General features: G+C 42.1%; 1 protein-coding gene across 2 annotated transcripts in view; it reads right to left on the minus strand.

The window, feature by feature from the left end:
* Positions 1-15122, minus strand: part of PRKAG2 (protein kinase AMP-activated non-catalytic subunit gamma 2) — a 328707-nt gene that overhangs the window by 209300 nt on the left and 104285 nt on the right. For both annotated transcript variants that reach the window (XM_019530337.1, XM_019530343.1), the window contains exon 3: positions 11929-12208. In XM_019530337.1, the coding sequence (XP_019385882.1) occupies positions 11929-12208 (280 nt within the window). The remainder of the gene's footprint in view (positions 1-11928; positions 12209-15122) is intronic.

Raw genomic sequence — 15122 nt, forward strand, 5'->3', positions numbered from 1 at the left:
GGTCAGCAGAAGCTAAGACATAGCACTGCTGGACAACTCCCATACAGAGATTGAGTTTCCTCTCAAGAACACCCCTTTCCTATCACACTAGCCCTTGCATGAATGAGTCCAGCTCCATCTTGAAGCAGGTCAGATTCCTTGCCCTGAATATTTTTTTTTTTTTTTAATAGAACACGATTTTAAAACTACTCTGATTATTACAAACCTTCTTCCAATTTCCAGTTGAAATGTTTGTGACCAGTTTGCAACAATTTCTTCTTATGCCAATATTGTTCTCACTTTTCTACCCCCTTCATTTTCATCCCACAAAGGTATTTGTAAAAAATCAACCTTCATTTTGCCAAGCTAAAAGAGATCTTTTAAAATCTCTTCTCACCAGTCAGTGTCTTCATTTCCCTCACCAGCCTAGCAGCACTTCTTAGTACATGTCCTAATTTTAAATTAATCTTTTTTTGAACACAGGTGACCATGAAATAGGTCTTCTTGAAGAATGAGATGCCTAGACACTGAGGCAGATCAACACAATTATATGCCCACTTGTACTCTTGTTCACACCAGTACAAGCAAGCCAAACAGGTTGACTATATCCTCCTAGTCTTGCTTGTATTTTGGAGTGAGAATAAGAGTTTTGGCTTCCTCTAGCTAGTGACGATTTGGGTATTTGAAATGCAATAAAATTCAAATCAATTTACTTGCTGGTCTACAAAATCCTAGACCAATTAATTTGAAAAGTGACATCTCTGTACTCTTCTGTCCTTGGAAAATGCAAACTGTGAGCTTAGTTTAGCTAGTTTAAAGAGCAGTATGGAAGGACTCTGTTTCATTACACAGACTCAGAAGTAGAATTAGGCATTACACTATTGTCACAGCCCCTTTATCCTATGAAGCGCAATGAAATGCAAGTGCAAGACTTTACATTAGATTGCTTTCTGATAAACTTATTAACCAACGGTTTAGGCCTAACGTACTCCTACATCTGGTAGCACACAGTCTTTTGACAAGATCCAAAGAGTAGTTAGTTAGTGCATGCCTGCATCTTCCTACATCTGTCAAAGCCCACTTTGCATTTAAATTGCCTACACATACGACAAGACCCAATAGTGATTTGTAGTATAAACATGTCACTATCAGAAAGGCCTAGTCCAAATCCCATTGAAGTCAAAGGAAAGACTTGCACCGACTTCTACAAGTTTCACAGGGTGAAGTTATCTGACTCGACCCCTCACCGCTTGGGAGTGCCACAGGACAGAAGTGTTCACAAATAACTGAAACTGCAGAAAGAGTTTAGCTAAATACATATGTAGAGAGCAAAGATACAGTAGCGGTGCCCATGAAGGCTGCTAGAAATCACGCTACTCACTTCTGCTGCTGCTATGATACAGCCCAGTCATTTAGGATGCTGGGCATGCTCAGCTCCCAAAGTCTTCAGTCACAGTAAGTCACTTCCACACAACTCGCCCATCTTCAGTGAGAGCCAGAACTCAGCACCCGGCTGGACTGCCCCCTAATTGTACAACTTTGTAAAGCATGCGAATGCAGTCATTTGCTTTTTACCCTCAGTGCATCATTCAGTCCTCTCTCAGGCAAAATTACCACTGATTCACAGTGTTGCCTAAAGAAGAACTAAAGGCTGCAGGTTTTGGCTCATGATTGAATGCGGTATTTGCTTTATCTCCAGAACGCGTTTTTGCCATTTGATTTGAGTTCCTTTGCCCTAATACTTCAATGGATTAGGAAAACTGGACTGGCTTCATGTTTCACTTGCTTATTCTGTCATTTGGAATCATTTTCGAAGGACTGCATTTATATATATATATGACAAGATACAGTCTCCTCATGTTGCAATTAAAAACTGTTGAATTCTGAAGTGCTACATCAAAATGGTATATCTTGTTTCTATAAAAATGGGTAGACATGACAGTGATTGGCACTCTTTAAAATCCCAGTCCAGCAAAGCACTTCAGGAAAGGAGTAGTCCTATTAAAACAGAGGGGATTGCTCCTGCGTTTAAAGTCACACATTTAAGGGCCAGATATTTAACAGATTGATTTTGCTGACTATATTACGTACATATATAGCTTTAAATATCTGGTTTTATGTGCTGAGATAGACTGGCATCTAATAGTTCGGATAGGAAAAACAAAGCACACCAAGCCAACTTGGATCTGTTCCCAAAGACAACTATTACCTGAAGGAAAGGAGGCTGCATGCATCTTTAAATTGTGTTTTTCCAAGGTGAATTTAGCCCTGAAGATCACTGTTATCTGAAGCCAAAGTAGCAGCAGTGAAAGCCTAACTAACATGCACCAGCCTAGTGGGAAAAATCAAAACTTCTCATACCTATTTCAATCCTGGTTGAGGCACTTCCATTTGATATTTTACCGACTCCTGGCCCGTTCCTACAGTTAGCTCCTAAAACATCCAGTTAAGGCTCATTCCTAGCAACAATAAAGAGGATGTGGAGAAGCTATAATGCAGTTTCTCTCAACCTGTGGGTCATGACCCAAAAGTGGGTCACAAGAATATTCAAACGGGTCGCAAGCAAGTCCCAAAAAACTGCAGAGAAACACTGATTTACCCTTGCAAGCTGGCAGCCTATGAGAAGCTGCTTGGAGCGTTTGGAGGCAGCGGGCAAACATGCATCTGCATATGCACACACACATGGCCAGCACGCAGCCAGGCAGGGTGGTGGGAGCAGCCCCAGCAGCTGGATGCAAGTAAGTGTCTGGGGAGTGGGGGTTGGAGCTCCAGGACTTGGGGGGGCAGGAGGAGCGTGGAGGGGATGGATGTGGGGGGGGAGGGGGAAATGGTGCTTGCCAACACTGGGGGAAGGTGGCTTGGTGCCAAGGCAGGAAGTTGGCGGAGAAGGCACCTGCCCTTCCAGTGGCAGAAGGGGGTGGAGGGGAGCTGCATGGCTGGGCCAGTGGCACTGAGGCCGGTGCCTGTACTTGCAGGGTTGGGGCGGCTGGGAGATGTTGCATGGAGGGTGGGAGGGATTGTGACTAGGCTGCCTGGCATGATGTGGGAGCCCCAGCCTAGGGGAGGGGACAGCCCAGAGGGGTCCCTCCAGCCCATGCAGGGGCTGGACTTGCTCCACTGCCACTCACATAAGCTGGAGCCATTGCACTTCAGCCTAAGCAGGATTGGTGGGGGGTAAGGGGCTGCGGATTGGGAGTGAAAGGCACCAGCATGGCCTGGGGGGGAAAGGGGCAGGGGACTTTGGGAGTGAGGAGCACTGGCAGGGCCAGGGGGCGGTGGGCCAGCAATATTTACAAATGGGGTCTGGCATAAAAAAGGTTGAGAACCACTGCTATAAAGCACAGCACAGACCTCTGCTTTCACTGAATGATTGAGGTAGATCAGAAAAATGAAAAACGCCAAATGTACATTCACAGATGACAAAGTAGTAGTAAAGCCAGCTCACAATTTATATGTTGCCAAGGATTCCAGTTGTCAGACAATGAAAGAAAATTTGATGATTTCCATCCAGTCCCACAATTTAAATCCCAAGCTAAAGCAGAGAAATAGGAGATTTGAAGAAAGCAGGTCCCTGTGCCTGCCCTTCTTGCCCTTGAAATAAATAGAAATTATCCTGAGAAACAGGCATTCCCAATTCAGAGAAATCTCCCTTTTCTGAATGGTCCCCCTTGAGTCTCTGGGTAGTGCACAATGGGAGCCTGACAAAATTTTTTTCTTTTTAGATAATTTTAAAATGATAAATTAAGGTAAAAAACACGATGACAAGTTGTAGAGTTTGCGTTTACGTACGGCAGGGAAATTCTGGCAACAAGAAGCTATGATAGAGACAAGAAATAAGCAAGATTACTCTTGAAGATCGGAAGGAAATGATGCTAATCACTGTAGCTCGGGTTATTTTAGAAAAAGGTTTCATTGCTGACAGCAGACATCAGTAGCTGGTGAAAATGAAACAGTGCTGAATGAGGGCTCTTTGGCTGACAGTTAAGCTATATACTGTACTGTTGCTGACACATGTTTATAGCAACAGGTCATTTTTCTAGTATAGACAATCCCAGTGAATAAACACAAGCACAAGCCTCCTTGCTGATTTTGGACTGCACATGAGTTTTGCAAAAGCAAACAGATGCAAACGGTTTCACAAGGAGGTTCCTTCCCAGTTTGCACATGTACCTGGAAGTGACTGGGATCGAGAAAACTGAGAGAAGCACTGTCTTCATAGCCAGCCTATAAAGCGCAAAAAAGAAAGATACTACAGCACTAATCTGCCTTATCCTTCCATGGCACCCTCAGCACGAGGAGGCTTCATCTCCAACAGTAAATCTTGAGGGTAACATTGGCAGGGGACCACAGCTGTCACTCAGCTTCACCCCAGTGTTCCTGGCCAGAAGGGCCTGATGAGGTTGGATGATGCTTTCCAGGGAAGTAGGCAAATTCTGTCCTATAAGAACAATCTGCAAAGCCATTTTCTAACTTTTAACCTCAATCTTGCTGGATTTCCCATAAAGAGAGAGCAACTGGCCCCAACGGTATCAGAAGAAGTTTTGTGCATATGACAAGTAACGCTATTAAGAGAGCACAGCTATGGTATTTCCTAATACATATGTAAGTAATACTGAAGTACAGAAACGATCCAAAGGATGAGAGGGCCATGCACCATGGATCACATTTATTTATATAAAGAACAATCCAAGTTGAGAATCTAGGGCTAGAGGTAGTTAAGTACAGGCAGCCAATCAATAGGACATGAATTGAGTTCATAGGAACATATATATTAAAGGAAGTTCATTCTTTAAAGTAATACAGGTCAACAGGTTGTGCCTGACACTAAATATATGGTCTGAGCTTGTACACAACTGCAAGCTAGTCATCCAGAATGCCCACTGGCAGGATGATTTGTCTCACTGAGTCTAATAATACATAAAAGCTCTGGGTTTGTTACAGAGCAAGCAGTTTCACAGCAACCTGGTTCCAAAATAAGATGTAATGTGATTCTAAAAACAAATCTTAAGGGAATATAATTCAGCTGAAGACCTGAGGGAGAGTTTTGGTACATTGTTCTGTCACATTAGAGCAGGATTTCAACTCTACAACATGAAACCCTGCAACTCTTGTCTATTTTAATCTTCAGGATTTGGGAAACTAGAGCTGCTTGCACCATCTTCAGGTATAAACCAGTACTACATGTCACAAACACACGCTTATCTACCAATTCATTACCACGCTGCTCAAGGGTAACAGCATTCGATTGAAGATGCCTGGTTGTCTTTGCTTACAGCCTCAACGATCCTTCCATCAAACATGACAGCCGAGTTGTGTTACTGTAGCACCCAGGAGTCTTAGCTATGCATTGACACTCCTTTGTGCGAGGCGTACGATTAACAGCACTGATTTCTTCCTCAGAAACGTCTTCCTCAAATAAAATGGGAAATTCCCACATGGCAGGAGAACACCTTTCAAAACAGAAGCACAGATCTGAATAGGTATCAGTTTTCATTTCCTCATTACTGATGTCATAACTGGTTAAGATCACCGGGCAGCCAAGACTTTAAGATGTCTGAATACTGAGTTAGGTTGTCTTCTCAACCTGTCTACCCCAACCTGACTCAGTGCCCATTGATGGCAAAGAGAATCTTTTCATTGACTTCAGAAGTCCTAATATCAGATCACCAAGCATCAAAACTATGTCATGTATATCAGTACACTTTGTTAAAAGGCTACTTTGATTAGATGATGCAGTATGATAAAAATTACCCAGATGACCTTCAAAAAGAGCAATCAGCTACTTTAAAAACACAAAACTAATAACCTTTTAATTTATTAAATCCCATACAACTATCAATTTTCACTTTAAAACATCAGTGGGACTTGATTTCAGCATTTCAGAAAGGAGCCCGTCCCATCTCTATTTTATTGTGTAAAAGAATTTTGTCCTAAAGTCGCCTAAATGTAGGCTCCCTTGGGATGTGATATTATGCTCAGAAATAAGACTATGGAAGAATGTATCAACTTCCACTGTTTATTTTGGGTCAGTCCTACTCATTTTACTTCTTTTTATCCTAGTATCAAAAGAACAGAATTATAGGCAAGCAAGCTGAATTTTATTCAAGCTCACATATCATCAGAATTGTTGAGTTCTGAATGTAGAAATTATATTACTACAAACCAGAAAGAATAGAGTATCGCATCCCAGGTTTGGTTTGCAGGGCTAGCAATGAGAATAGTTTTATTTACTAGCTAAGAAAATCTGACATGAAATGACTAAAAAGCAGCTCCATAGTGCCAGTTTTAGAACCACTTTCATAATATAATCATACTTTCACTTAAATCTACCTGTTGTTCCCCTGGTCTGGCCTGAAAAGTGAGCTCAAGTAAATCTATGTAGACTGCAAAATAGCTCTTAGCAAGTCACACGACTTGTGTCATTGAGATTCTTTAAAAAGTATGTAACCCCAATTAATTCATTCTCATCACAACCAAGCCGCTATGATGCGTCTAAAAGCTTGACTGCTCGGTGCTGCAGGGTCTCTCTCTTAGGAGACCACCTTCCAAAAGTAATCTGGCTACAGCTTTCAAATACGTTTCACAAGTCTTTGGAATTTGACATTTATCAGGTGAGAAAGACGCGAGGCGCACGGCCTCACCACGTGCACCGCGAGGATGTGGGCTCGCTGTGGGATACAGCCTGTACAAGAGAAGGGGGTTCTACCACATAGGAAGAGGATGGATTGACACAGGGTCAGAGCTGTTTATTAACCTTGATAATGAATTTTGCTAGATTCCAAATCCCATTGCATTTTTTAAATAAAAATAATAAAAATTAATATTAAACAGTGTTGCTTTAACAATTCTTCTTTGCTCTTCTGGGAAGTATTTTGACTGAAAACTTCCGTTTATTTTAAGCAAGTCTCCAGACTAGGGGGAGGGCACTTTGTCTCTGAAAGCTCGTCTAATGTCTCTCCCAACTATACAGGTGGTTCAATAAAAGGTATCACAAAAAAACCTCTGCTTCTTGCACGCTTCCTAGACCATCGCAACTACGTCTGCACAAAACCAATCAAGTTTATAGGAACATGTATGTTGAAGGAGGTTTAGAGTAACATAGATCAATGGATTGTGCCTGACACTAAAATACGGTCTGAGCTTGCACAGAGCTGCAAGATATTCATCCAGAATGCCTGTATTGCATACTCAATTCATCAAAATGCCTGAAAAATCAAAGCTGAGATGCAATAATGTACAATATTTTATTCTAAATAAAAGAATACTTTATTTTAAAGTATTTAAAGAAAACGCAAGGATTTCTTTGAGTAATATCATTTATTGAACCAACTGCATAGTTGGGTTAGTGTCAGAGAAGCTTCTGAACATAAGACGTTCTTCAGTTCCCTTATCTAACCCAGTCAGAATTACACAGGCCAATAAAAGATATCACCCAAAGAAATTCTTGCCCCTCACGTAATTCCTGTCCCATCATGACAACATTACTCCAGCACTACCAAAGTATTTAAAGAAACGCCTATATAAAAACCCAATACAGCTGGTGTCTACTTTTGGATTTTCACTTCCATAACCTTATGAGGCCTGAACAGTTTCCCTGACTGTGACACACAAACATTAGCCAAAAGGGACTCAGGTTAGGAGCTCTAACAAGCAAGGGCTTGATAGATATTGCAGCTCTCCTAGGTATTCCAGGAGAAGTCCCTGAGCTCCAGGGATCCTGGTTTTCTTTGATAAAAAACAAACAAAAACACAAATTCCCTGATAAAACCCCTCCAAATCCATGATTAAAATGAAACACTTCCCTCCCCCTCCTCCTACCCCTCAAGGGGCACAACTCCATGCCACTGCCCCCACTGCTGCCAGATGGGCAGGGGGCACTTTGCCAGCGCAGTGTGGGGCTTGCAGCAGCAAAGAGCTTCCCCACCTGGCCCCACTTTGCCATGCCATGCCAGGTCTTGCCCACTGGGCTGCAGAGGCCCTGGGAGGGAGGGCAGCAGAGCAGGAAGCCTGAGCCCACAGCAGGAAGCCCACCCCCTCCTTGCACACAAATCTGAAGAGGTACATGCCCACCCTGCTCTCCCCCCTCGCCAAGAGTACACACAGTGATGGTGAGGCAGCCCCTTTCCCTTCCCCCTGGACAAGCTGCCCGCAGTCCCATCCTGCTACACGCCAGAAGCCTGAAGACCATATTCTGGCCCCAGGCCCCAAGCCTCATGCACTGCCCAGCCGGGCAGCAGCCCCAGCCTTGCCCAACTCCCTCCCTTTGGAGGCCTCAATCCCCCCCCTCCCCCGCCAACATTTTAGTCACAGAAAAATATGGATTTGGGGTTAAGGATTTTTATTAAAAATAGGGATTTTTTTAATATGAGAAAACAGGATCCCTGCTGATGAACATGTTCTGAGGGCCCCTAACTTACACTGTAAGCACTGAATACAGCGTGAAGTGGAGAATCCTGCATTACCATCACTTAAGAACATTGTTAGAGAAGGAGAAAAGAGAAAGAAGGGGCACAAATTTATATAAGTGGTGTTTCATTTTCATGGCAGAAAATGGTGGATTTTGGGTTACTTTTTTTTTTTAATCTGAGAACTAAGGATTTAAAAAAAAAAAATCAGAGAACACCAGAATCCCTGTTCATCACATAGGGTCCCTCCAGAGACTTTGGTGAAGTTTATGTGCCTCCCCACAACCAACTCACATTGTAATTAAATAGAGGTGGGAGTTAGGTGCCTCAGTGTTCAGACTGGATTGGTTCCAAGCATGCATACAGCACCCATGCAGGCACCTAGGGGACTTTTCAGTCCAAAAATGAAGATGCTGAATGAATTTAGGTACCTAAAGAGTTTTATGGCTACTGGAGTGGAGCCATTTTAGATCCTAATTACTTAAATCACTTTAGGCCAAGGGACCTGTCCATCAATATCACTAAGATATTTCAGAGCTACACACAGCAACATCAAAACACCTTTACAATTCTGAGCCCTGAACTTAATGGCTAGTTTAGGGACTTTTATTTTTTTGAGAAATCCTATCAAACAATGACTTTTAAGTCACAAAAGCTTAGTTCCAAGAAGGCTTAAATCAGTCACTTTGTGTTTCAAGATCTAAAGGACTATTTTTTATTTATAGAATAGACGGCCAGCAAAAGTTCTGATTGTAAGATGGCATCAGTGCGTGTATCTACACGTCCTATTAGCATAGAGCAATAAACTCCGGTGCATATGACAATGGAGTTTATTGCTCCCAGGTACTGCATTTGAACGTGTGCCCCAGACCACAATATGTTGAGCAGGGTGAGAGCAGCCCCTGCTGGCCGAGGGTCTGAAGGGTCAGCCTGCCAGCCTAGGGCTGCTCTGACCCAGCTCAACCATGCTGCAAAGAGGCTGGCTGGGGCACAAGTATGCTTCAGTGTGGGGCTAGCCAGGAGACAGCTTCCTCACAGAAGCACCCTTGTGCCCCAGCCAGCCCCGTCAGTGTCTGCACATATGCTGCTGCACGCTAAAAAACTCTGCTGCTAGATAGTACTTGTATTTACAAGTATTAACCTGTGGCAGAGTTGAGTAGTTTTCTGCAGCCTAACAGGACCACATACGTAGACACTAAGACTTTATTGTGGAGCTAATTAGGCAGCTCCACAGTAAACGTCTCATGTAGATGCACCTAGTATATCTGTGGTGTTCACTAAGTTCCAGTAAGCTCCTAGAGCCTTGAAGAGACACTTTAAAAAGAAACATAAAAAATCAGAAGTGTATAAATGTTAGTCTGCAAATAAAACACACAGAAATAAAAATCAACAAAATATGAAGCAGAACAGAGAGGAGCACATACCCCTATAAGTCTCTCTGAGAAGTGATCTTCAGTAGGGGACCATCACTGAGTGTAGTTGGCAATTCATCTTGAAAAAAACCATGCAACTAAGGGAGAGCAAAGGTTCCTGACATATGCAGGTTAACCAACATCATTCACTGGTTGGGAGGCAGCTATTCTTGCATTAAAAATAAACACCACAAGAAGTTCTGCAACCATTTCTCTAACAGCTGGGTCACTGATACCGTCTCTGGCTAAGAAGTATGGCACGAAAGGCTGTTCTGAAGCTGGCTATGTTCCAATGATATGACCGCGCTGCCATGGTTTTCTTGACTAGTGGAGCATTTTAATATTTTAATATGCAGATGTATCTGCCTAGGTTCAGGCGTCATCTCCCAAGCCTGCACAGAATAAACACAACTTTAAGTAGGCAGTGCCTAAATGATCAGTGAAAGGCAAGAATTCTTGCAGGTGATAACTTTTTTTGGACCAACTGTATGCCTGGTATGCAAGCTTTCAGGTATCACAGGACCCTTCCTGAGGCACAAGAATTCGTCCCCATATCTCTTGAACCATCACCTATCACTAGTAAAACATAAATAATCAGTGTCATTACATGATTTTGCCAGTCAGTGTAAATTGTTATGGTTATCCATGCAGGGTGAAATACTTCCTTGTTCAGTTACTTACAATACGGCCTATAAAAATGTAAAGTTCTACCAGAATCCTCAAAACACAGCTTAAATGGGATTTATGGTTTGTGAGGCTGGGAGGATGACAGGAAGCTCATATGAACTTTAACCATGGAAGAACTAGTGCCCCTGATCGGTGTGGCAGGACTATAAAAAGTTCAGATTGTGTGAAATGCAACTGGACTCCTTTTAGAAGTATGTACTCTGGGTTTCAGGTTCTGGAAAGCAGTCTGCAGGTAAAGGAACTAGTAAAAAACTAATTTCAGTTGAATCTGAAGAACTTCTTGACAAATGTGATCCACATAATGAGTGTGTGTTTATACCTGCATGCGGCAAAGTCACCACAACATTGTTTACTCTAATGAAATAAATACGTTAAATAAATTAAAATAATTTTGTTGACATTCAGAAAACATAACAAGGCCCTGCTCTCAGTTTTCAGTACATTATATGCATTTTATATCCCAAATGTAGCTATCAGCATCACAAATACGGCCTCTATAGATTGCATACAGAATTTTATATTGATTTATTATTTCTTCCGTTTATCCACAGGGAAATAATACAAACTGTCAATCACTTCCAACATTTCCCAATAATAAATTCCCAACAGAAGTGTCCTGTTTTGTGATTCGCTTCTAAATATGTTTGTTCCCCAAAACATTTGAGACAGGTGAGCTTTCATTTTAATTTATGTTATGAAATTTTAAAGCATAAAAGTAAAGGTGAATAATTTTCTTGTCAAGAAAACAATTTAAGTGGCTCAGTCAATATAGCAGGTGCCCAATTACTGAGGAGACAATCTGTACAAGATAAAATGTAGTTAGCTGTTCTGAATCATAAAAGATGGAAGTGTCTACTCGCTTCACACAGAAATGAAACACCCTCGCAGTTGTCAACACATCAGGAACATGCATCATTTCATCAGTGTGGTCAGGATCTTTTTTACTTTCCTACAATAGCATAAACAACATTGGTAAAAGAATGGCTGAGATTTTCTAAGGAGCCGGCTGAAGCAGTACTTCTCTGTTTCCAGGTGAAAGACTGCTATGCAGGGGCCAGCACAAAGTCCATCCATCACTTCAGCCCCTCTTAAACCCCAAAACTGGTAGCTCAGCTCCAGTGAAGCCAGCGGAAGAACTCTCCTGCTGGCCTTCAGTGGGGATGAGATTTCATGCAAAACCTTACACGCGATTTACATGGTGCTTTCTGCTTTCCTTGTGCTGCTCTCTGCATGGGGGAAAGTTTCACCTTTGGTCTATACCATGCTCCAGGTTACACTCTACTGGAGAACTAGGTGGCAAAGAAATTGATAAACATCTTAAGTGGAACTAATAATGAACAATTAGCATGTGCCCCATCTGCACTTACTTTACTACAGCAGGTAAAGAATGGGTCAAGCCCAGAGGTACTGTGTATCTTCCTGAAATAACATGATCAATTTCTTACTTTTTCTTGATCTGGAGAAAAACTTGATGCCCCCAGGAGAGGTAGATGGGTTAGAACTGGGGGAGGACTCTTTGGAGGAGGACCTGAAGATCCCACTGAAGCTCATTCGGCGTGGGGAACGTGGGGGAGACTCCTGATACGGGAAGGGAAACACTGTTTTTGGTGAGCCTGGGCTATGCTTAGATCTCACAGGGGCAGAAACAGGACTGGAAGGTCGATTTTGGAGCCCTTTTGAGAAAAGGCCTTTTGAAGGGCTGCCCGCGTTGGAGCTCTCTTCCACCTGAGGAGGAGGGAAAAGAAAACAAAAGGGAAAACATTATTTCAATCTGGTTTGTTCTGTTCAAGTTTGTTCTAGTTTTTCAGACCCTTCCTCTATAATGGCATTCATCTAATTACGGAGGCATTAATAACCCTCCCAAAATTCACAGATCACCCTGGAACATTGTCAGCCCAATGTATTTCTAAGTAACCAAAAAAAAAATCACAAGCAACTGTAATTCACCCCTGCACAAATGGCAACCTAAAAGCTTATTGAGGGTATTTGGTACACATGCCATGTGGAAACCCTGACAAAGGGATTGATATTGCTCCATTTGCCTCAGGCTGGGGGAAATGAGACAAAAATATACAACGGTCTTGGGAACGTGGTATTACTTTAGGTTTGTGTTATGAAGGAAAGGCCTTAATCCTGGAAATAGGGAGCAAAAGTTCTTGCTTTCCAGTGCACATATAAAGTTGACACTACCCAGTGACACAAGCTCTAGAGATAGTAATCTGCACTGAACTTCAATCGTCTTGCGGTCCAGCATGGGCAGAAAAAGTCTGAGTTTAAGGAAACATCCCCAATCTTTATCTTTGCCCTCATCTCAACTTACAGCTATGAGTAGACAGCTATAACCTGGCAGTGAAATAGTCATGTTCTCATTAACACAGAATCAGCCACTCTGCAGTCCCTGCCTTTCTCCTCAGTTTATACCCAGTTCAAGCTGCTCACCTGCTGTGTGCAGAATCAAATACAAATATCATACCTTGACAAGAGCTCCATGCTGTTGGAGCTGTACAAGCACATGCAAGGCCTGTACAACAGCATCAAGTGATAGACTGAAGGTTGGGGAGACAGATACAACCAAATATGCGTGAGTGTTGCACACACTCACTGCTATATGAATACACACACTTCCAACCACTCCAGTGCTCCAGAATGTCTTTTTTTCAGGTAGGCATCATAGAAAGAAGGGGGCTAGAGGGAAATACCATGTTTTTGAGGAGATAAAGTCATTTATAGGACTTCTGATTGTAATGTTATGCAGAGGTGTCTTCTATACCAAGAGGAAGGGAGCTCTTGTGATTAAGGCACTGAACCAGGCCTCAGGGAGATCTGGGGCTGTTGGTCACAGACTCTGAGACTCTGTGCAATCTTGGGGATCTCCCTTGATCTTTCCATGTAGCAAGGTTTTCCTTGCCTACGGTCCAAGGACAAGATTTGTTTAACTTAGATGTTGGGGCAGAGACCGTCTTTATGATGTGCCCTTGTCCAATACAATAGAAGCCAGTCCCTGATTGGAGCCTGTAGGCAATATCATAATACAATAAACAAATATTAACTCTATTAACTTGTGGTGAATAACTCTTTAAAAGCTTGTTCATTTTATAGAAATATGACCGTATAATTCACATTACTAATCTGTCTGAAACGACTTTCCTCCTTGCTTTATTTACAAGTGCATAGTCCCTGAGACAACCAGCTCACATAAGACAAACACTGATATGAATGGCATGTTCCTTGCACACTTATTTAAATTGACTTGCAGCCAAATGTATTAACTGGAATTGGGGTCAGAGGTACATTTCTACAAATCTTAAGATAAAGCTGCGACTATTATTACAGTTTAACATCATGTCCAATTAGATGATTTCAGCAATGTTTCACCCTAGTGACAAATGCACAAAATATGTAAAGTTTAGAAGGTCAATACATTTTGTGCTATCAAAATATTATATGCATCATTTTTGCCTACACCATACACAAGAGTTTTAAATGATTTAGTACAGAATTTTTTTTTGCGCTAAATCAACTGGAGAAATCCGGGGACAAAAACACCCGAACAACCCCAAAGGTCAGAGATTTCCTAAGTAACTTCTGTATCCTGTGTTAATGTAAGTTAGGTATGAATGCAAATTGTTCTCAAATACTGTGCAAAAGCAGCAGGATCCCTTCTTGATTTCAATCACCACCATTTCTCCTACTCTAATTATGTTAAGCAGCTGAGTTAGGTAACTGTTTGAGCACCAGGGGGTTCCTACTAAATGTGCATTTCTGTGCTGGTAAATTAAGGGAAATTACTGCAAAGAGCTCTTTTGTAATAGTTCTGTATATTCGTAACATACTGGTCACCTATAAAAACCTGTAGTTTGGCTTGGATATTAGGATACTATTATTATTTGAGGCTAACTGCTTGGTAAGTTTCAAAAAACTTAGCAAGACTGAGAACAGCAGCAACAATTATATTAACAAGACTATAAATAAAGTCACAAGATTTCAATCTTTATGCTTCAAGGCACAAAAGGATCATCAGCTGGAGTCAGGAAGAAAATTTCCCTCTGTGGTATCAAACTACGTAATCTGATGCATTTACGAGACGAGGTTCATATTTCTCCCTGGGAAGCATCCAGCACTGATTACTGCTGGAAACAGAATACAAACTCGATGGGCCATTGGTCCATTCTTCATCCACTTTGCAGTATATTTCAAAAGGTCTAAATGGCAGTTAGGCACCTAACTCCTGACCATGCCTTTGAAAATCTAACTCGGTGCCTGCTGTGATGGAGATACAGTGAAAATGTCACTCTCTGGTTTTTCTCAATAGTAACCCTCTCCCCGCTTTTTGTGTTGGTGCAGGTAGAACAGTAGAGTGTGGTCCTGGTAGAGACACAGGATGTGCTTTTATCTATTTGGTATATGCCGCTGTGGCTTATTCAATCCTGCCTGGATAATCAAGCATTTGGAAGAAGCAATCCATGAACACAAGGGAAACACAACAGAAACGAGTGCACAAGGGAGGGCCAAGCAAATAGGAGAGATGGTCCTAACTGCTGAGCAAGACAAGTTAGAGATTCAGTCAAAAACAGAAAACTCCCTTTGTTGATCACATGGTGGAAAACTCTGAATCTGAGCTCCAGGTATGACCGGGGTG

This window comes from Crocodylus porosus, unplaced genomic scaffold, assembly GCF_001723895.1.
Source record: "Crocodylus porosus isolate Cpor-Errol unplaced genomic scaffold, CroPor_comp1, whole genome shotgun sequence".
NCBI classification, from domain to species: Eukaryota; Metazoa; Chordata; order Crocodylia; family Crocodylidae; genus Crocodylus; species Crocodylus porosus.